Genomic DNA, 7395 nt, shown 5'->3' with positions numbered 1-7395 from the left:
TTCGACCGTTCCCCTCCCCTCACACCCGTTAATTGTCGCCCAACTACTGGATAATATTACAGATTGATCACTCTTCGAATCTCACTCTAAGGAATATAAAATGTAAGTGACTGTGCGCCTAAGATAGCATCCAGGTCAATACGTGATATTGTAATAAAAAAAGTGTCTACGAACTCTCCACACCCTACCTTAAAAAAGTCAATAAATATCGACAAAAATTTTACCTACAAACTTGTGCCAGAGCTAGCAATTTAAATTCAAATTTAAAAAATACAACAAACAATTATTTGAAATATATATTTATTTGCATTTTTGATCACGCATAGGAAAACTTGCCCCTCACCTTTTTCCCTTGATTATTCTGTAAAGATACTTGATTTGCACGTGTTTATTTTGAAAAAAAAACAGAAATTTTGAGTGATTGCTAAGCCTGTTGCTTCGCTCCAACCAATTCCCAACTGGAGTTTGTCTTGGGATGTATAAATTCTGCGGGTTTACTATTATATTTTCTCTTGCAATTAATTGTGCTTCACCCACCGTGTAGTAAGTCCTCTGAAATAATTTTCCATCGTCGCAAGACCCTGAATTGGCTACAGGTGTTGTCCAACTAAACGTCGTGCGCAAACGCAAATTTTCGCCCTTATTACTGCCGATTAACTTCCTCAGCCCCATTTGCGGCCGATGAGTTGGGAATACAGGGAAGTAAAACAGGAAGTGGACAGTGACGATAGTGAAGAAATCGGATTTTATCACACAACGACACAACTAGAATCACCAACAATGAACCCAGAAATTATACAAGCGCTCATAACAAATGCCGTCAGCTCGCTAATTGTGCAGGCACCCCAAGTAGAAGTATATGAAAGGGTAACACCGGACCCCACCATAGAGTGCGGTGTCAAATTAGACATCGTAAAATCGCTCCCAACCTTTAGTGGCAGCCATGACGAATACGTGTCGTGGAGGCAGGCCGCATTAGATGCGTATGAGGTATTAAAGAGATACAAAGGCAGCGAGACCCACTATGAAGCAGTGGTTATTATCAAGAACAAAATTTGCGGTAACGCGCGATCACTCCTCACGTCCCATAATAACGTTTTAAAATTCGATGCAATTCTTGATAGGCTGGATTGTACATACGCGGACAAAACGTCCCTAAGGGTGCTACGCCAGAATTTAGAAATGGTTAGGCAAGGAGATGCCGACCTTATGACGTATTATGACGAGGTCGAGAGGAAACTCACCCTCGTCACCAACAAGATAGTCATGTCTCATACTATGGACACGGCAACGTTCTTGAATAAGGAGGTTAGGGATGACGCCCTTCATGCCTTCATTGCAGGGCCAGCACAACCTAAGGACCTTCCGTCCGCAATAGCTTTAGCGCGGGAGGCTGAGAACAGCATTGAAAGAAGTGCGTTCGCGGCATCCTACGCGAAAGCCATAGAAGACAAGGCCCCTTTTTATGAGGGCAATAGACGCAACAATAAAGGTCAGGGAAGACAATGGAAAGCTGAGGATAAAAATCGGCACTTCATTCCTAGGCAGGGCCAAGGTAAGTCTCACGAGGATAACCTATTCCCGAAATGCGAGGATTCTGAAACCATGCACCAGAATAAAGTTCAACCCATGGAAGTAGACCCCTCGACGGCCAAGTTCACACAGGAGACAAGCTGGAGGAAACCGCAAAGTAATAATAATTACAAAAGGCAGAACTCGTCCCATCGTCAATCGGGCCAAAGACGCCAACGCGTTAACAATATAGCCCAACCCCAACAGGAGGAAAGTTACTCCGCCACAGCGGAAACGGAAGTGGCCGACTTTGAAGAAGATGTTGACACTGCCGAACTTAATGACCTCCTTAATTTTTTAGGGAGCGCTCCCGACTGCCGTTCGTCGAGCGACAGTTGGCTAGTAGAACACTAAAAATACTCATAGACACGGGGGCGGCAAAGAATTACGTTAAGCCCGTAAAGGAGCTAAGGAATGTAATGCCGGTCAAGACCCCCTTCACTGTGAGCTCTATTTACGGCATCAGTGACGTCAAGAACAAGTGCAAATTGCGCATTTTTGGGTTAGATGCCCCATTTTTTTTGTTGGACACACTGAGCACGTTCGATGCTATAATAGGGTTCGACTCGCTAACGCGAGCAGGAGTGGCATTGGACTTAGGCGACAGCGTAATAAAATACGGAATACTGTGAAAACGTTAATTTTTTCACCAAAATTGATGACACCAAATTCGTGGTGTCATCCAAATTCGGCGAGAGCCGAATTCAAAAAAGTTATTCTGAAAAGAATAAAGGTGTTTTCGACCTCTAACGAGGCGCTAACTTTCAACACCTCTGTCATCGCCACTATTCGAACTAAGAGTGACAAACCCGTCTACTCCAGATTATACCCCTACCCCATGGGGGCAGCAGACTTTGTTAACAACGAAATCAAGGAGCTGCTGATCAATGGCATAATCAGGCCTTCCAGATCCTCGTACAACAGCCCTGCTTGGGTAGTTGACAAAAAAGGGACTGACGATAATGGCATCAGGAAGAAGCGTTTGGTAATCGACTTTAAGAAACTAACCGAGCAAACAATTGCCGATCGCTACCCTATGCCAAGCATTCCCATGATTCTGGCGAACTTGGGGAAAGCCAAATACTTTACTACCCTAGACTTGAGGTCAGGGTACCATCAGATATACTTGGCCGAGAAAGATCGGGAAAAAACCTCGTTCTCAGTTAATGGAGGGAAATACGAATTTTGCCGACTGCCTTTCGGATTAAAATATGTAGGTAGCATTTTCCAAAGAGCCATCGATGATGTGCTGCGGGAAGAAATAGGCAAGATATGTTACGTCTACGTCGATGACGTTATTATTTTTTCCGAAAACGAAACCGAACATGTTAAGCACATCAATATAGTGCTTAAGCGGCTTATCGATGCCAACATGAAGGTGGCACGAGAAAAGACTAAATTCTTTAAAGAAAGCGTAGAATTTTTAGGTTTTATAGTTACTAGAGGGGGAACAAAAACAGACCCTGAAAAAGTCAGGGCAATACAAGAGTTCCCCGAACCCAAAACTCTGTTTAGCCTCAGGTCCTTCCTCGGCCTGGCGGGCTATTACAGAATCTTTATCAAGAATTTTTCCTCCATTGCCAGGCCCCTTACTCACATTCTCAAAGGGCAAAACGGATCGGTCAGTAAAAACATGTCGAAAAAAACTTCCTAATACGTTGGATGAAACCCAGCGCAATGCATTTGACCATCTGCGTGATATCCTGGCATCAGAAGATGTCATTCTGATGAACCCCGATTTCAAATTACCGACGCTTCAGCCAGTGGAATAGGCGCGGTATTGTCCCAAAACAAGAGGCCCATTACAATGATCTCGCGTACGCTTAAAGATCACCAAGTAAATTACTAAATTACACCAACGAAAGAGAATTGTTGGCGATAGTTTGGGCCATAGGCAAACTACAGAACTACCTTTACGGCACTCAGGGGGTTCGGATCTTCACAGACCACCAGCCGCTGACTTACGCGTTATCTGACAAAAACACAAGCGATGGAAGGCCTTTATAGGCGAAAACAAAGGGAAGGTGTTTTACACGCCTGGGAAGCAAAACATTGTAGCCGATGCACTGTCTCGGCAACACTTGAACAACCTAGAGGATGAGGCTCAGTCCGATGCTGCCACGGTGAATAGTGAGCTTTCGCTCTCATACACCATCGAGACTACGGATAAACCCCTAAACTGTTTCAGAAACCAAATTATTTTGGAAGAGGCAAACCAAACACTTCGGCGAGACTTCATTGTTTTTGGCAATAGAACTCGCCACGTAATTCACTTTAATAACAAAACTCTACTTGTCGAATCTGTAAAAGAAATCATCAACGCCAACGTCGTAAACGCGATCCACTGCGACTTTCCGACACTAGCTTGTATTCAACACGCCTTGAGGCAGGAGTTCCCTGCAACGAAATTTTGGCACTGTAAAAACTTTGTAACTGACATTACAAATACCAATGAACAGCTGGAAATCGCTTATGCCGAACACAACCGCGCCCACAGGGCTGCGCAAGAAAACGCCAAGCAAATTCTTCGTGACTACTATTTCCCGAACATGTCAAAACTGGCCAGCGAAGTTTTCGCGAATTGCAAAGTCTGCAATAAAGCCAAATACGATCGCCACCCCAAGCGACAGGAGTTAGGAAGCACCCCATCTTCTTATCTTCTAGGGCAATAGTTGATGTACGGGCCCCTATACTCCAATTGGTAAATTTCTACCACAAAACTAGAACCATCTATTGTGACAATGAGGCTTCCTTCAATTCTGAAACGATTACGTCTTTGCTGAAAAACCAATACAGCATCGATGTCATTAATGCGCCACCGCTTCACAGTAGCTCCAATGGCCAAGTGGAAAGATTCCACAGCACCTTGGCAGAAATAGCCAGGTGCCTCAAAATCGATAAAAAAAAGTGATGACACTGTGGAATTAATTTTGCGGGCTACGGTAGAATAAAATAGATCGTTGCACTCAGTCACGGATTGTAGGCCAGCGGAAGTTATCCATGCCAACAGCGACGAAGTCAACTAGGCTATTAGAGCCAAGAGTGACAAGGCGCAACAGACCAACCTCGACAGAATAAACACTTCAAGACAAAACAGAGTCTTTGAAGTTGAGGAAAAGGTTCTCGGGCGCAATAATAAAAGACTCGGAAATAAGCTGACGCCGCTCTACTCAGAAGAGCGCATAGAAGCAGATCTACCCACGTCGGCTCTCATTAAAGGGAGGGTGGTCCATAAGGACAATATAAAATAAACATCTACACCATCCATACTCGCCCTTATGTTATACAGAACTCGATACTACCGCAATCCCCACAGGCTTGCCGTGATACTAATCTTACTGCTGTCTATAGCGAGCACGCTAACCACCGACTCTCTCACGCAAAGTATATTCCGTTATTGGATAGAATGGCCAGGAGCTTAGATTTCCTGGACTCGGCACTCTAGGTTGTGGTAGGCGCGGCCGACGCGGAGGACCTCTATAATATTAAAACAAAGGAAGCAGCGCAAGCAATAGTCAGGTTGTAATCAACACAGAAACACATTACCTTTCTTACAGATTCAGTAAATAAAATTCTCAAGGGAAAAAGGGACGGGTTAGTTGACGCCGGCCACCTTTTCGAAACACTTCTAGCCAGGAATAGAATCCTTATTTCAGAGTTACAAAATTGCATGCTCGCACTTGTTAAGAACAATATTATAAATATATTTAATCACAACGACCTTATTTCTATCTTTGACGAACAGCTCACGGAGGTCCCCATAGTTTGCCTTATGGCTGTATCTAAGATATAACTTTTTTCAATCTAATGTTTTTACATAGTCCAGTATCCTAGAGTTAGGCTTATTTGTAAAAAGTCCTGCTCTTCCCTGTCGCACACTATCATACTATGCTACAAATAAGAGACAACATCGTGGCGGAATGCGATGACGGAGTCCTAGCAGTCTCCGATTGCGCTTCTACCAACTTGGCCACATTTTACAAAAGGCGTCCCACGACACTAACCCACAACTAAACCTTGCGCCAGGCAATTACGTGCAGGCGAGGTTTTAGCAATCTAAAACCCCTTACAATCGTGGACGACGGAGTAATAATCGTCAACGAAAAACTTACGAGGATTACCATCGATGACGGTCCCACAGCAACCATGATAGAGACCCACCTTTTTACTTTTGAAAGGATTTGAACCTCAATTACTCTGTGGAAAAGAGCCTGGGAATCGCGGACACGATCACATACTTAGTCAGCCACTACCACAACGAATGAACGAGCACAACCTGCGTCTGATGCAGGAGCTCAAAGACGACGCGTCGGCTGGAGGTGCACCAAGGATTTGGTTCGCCGCGGGAGTCGCCGTCAGCCTCACACTATGCGGCTTGGTCCTGCTCCAACAACACTGCAGGCGCAAACGAGAGGCATCCCGCTTACGATAGTCCATCGACGAATTGGCTGTCACCGAGGACGGTGTCCAATTTAAGGGGGGAGTAGTTAACAACCAACTCCCAGCTTAGGCTGAGCAGGCCAATTCCCTTTATAAATATTTACCATTTTTTAGTATAATTATTATTATTACTTATTATTAGTATAATTATTATTATTACAAACTCTTATACCACTCATGTATGGGCCGTTATGGACTGGTGGCCGTTAAAGCTCATGGGCCGTTATGGACAGTGGCCTTGTCTCATTGGCTGATAGCGATCGTATGACTTCTGCAAAAGTCCATGGTTAGCGGTCTGCCACGGGCATGCGGTCTTGCATGAGCTTTTGTTAAGTCTTAAGTTAGTTCATATTTTGTATTCAATAGAGCAAGAGCACCAGCTCATACTAATGAAACTCCGGCACTTAGTCGTCAAATCCTTTATTAACTAATATACCGACTGAGTCTCTAAGCCAGCGGTATCGAAGGACAGTTCCCTTCCACCATATCTCCTTATCTCAGCATAGGAGCAGTCAAATATTATTCAAATATTTTTTTTTTTTTTGGATTAATACAAGTGAAGGGAAAGCAACCGGGTCCAGGGAGTCACCGGAAAACAGGCCATTTTGTTTGTGGAAAGTACATTTAGTAAGAATATAGGTTTTTTCCTAAACTATTTCAAGTATATTCTAAAAATAAATTGCATGTTTCCATATTTCAGAGCCAATTATTTAAACATAATAGATTTTGCTAATTTTAAAAATCAATCTCGTAAGATTCTACTTCTGATTTTTAGTTTTACTAACAAATTTCATGCCTATATTATTACCTGTACCAGTGAATTAATTTATTTTTTTTACGATTTTGGTATTTGACAATAACAATAACAATGAACGACATAATAAAACATTTTTTAAGTAAAAGCCATAAATATCGTTTCAAAATTAAATGCTAAATCTGTCTTACATGATAAAATAAAGTTTTGTATTTGTTTTGTGTCTCTAAAGTGAAACTAACGTAAAAGCAATGAGAGTATATGTAAATACTAAGTACCGGTTATCTATAGCTAAAATTCAGATCCTATAATTAGCTTACTTTGGACCTTTTTATAAAATTGTGTTTTCATAAATTCATATCGTATCATAGTTTTTCTTACATTTATATTTTATTACTAGCAGTACCCTGCCACGTTTCGCTGTGGCATATTATGGTTGCACGCATAAGAAATAAGTCAAACAAAAAAGAATAATTTTCGTGGACTACCTATGTATGAGGATGGCAAAATCGTGAGCTTTCCAACGTTGGTTGTATTACGGTCATTCATCACAGCATCCCGCAGATGGATATATTCCTCGGACCGAAGTTTCGTCTGATTCAATCGGAGAAACAGCAAACGTTCTGTTT

The 7395-nt window shown here is 42.7% G+C and overlaps 1 protein-coding gene across 1 annotated transcript; it reads left to right on the top strand.

Moving 5' to 3' along the window:
• Nucleotides 1-681: 681 nt before the first annotated feature.
• Nucleotides 682-6059, top strand: LOC138925623 (uncharacterized). The gene is made up of 6 exons (XM_070276473.1): nucleotides 682-1655; nucleotides 1874-2074; nucleotides 2395-2950; nucleotides 4032-4204; nucleotides 4297-4455; nucleotides 5864-6059. Exons 1-6 carry the CDS (start codon nucleotides 682-684, stop codon nucleotides 6057-6059), a joined length of 2259 nt encoding a protein of 752 aa, XP_070132574.1.
• The last annotated feature ends 1336 nt before the right edge of the window (nucleotides 6060-7395 follow it).

The sequence above is a fragment of the Drosophila bipectinata genome, chromosome XR, assembly GCF_030179905.1.
Source record: "Drosophila bipectinata strain 14024-0381.07 chromosome XR, DbipHiC1v2, whole genome shotgun sequence".
In the NCBI taxonomy this organism is placed as follows: Eukaryota; Metazoa; Arthropoda; class Insecta; order Diptera; family Drosophilidae; genus Drosophila; species Drosophila bipectinata.
Note: the sequence above shows the minus strand (reverse complement) of the source record. Positions and strands in the feature narration are given on the sequence as shown.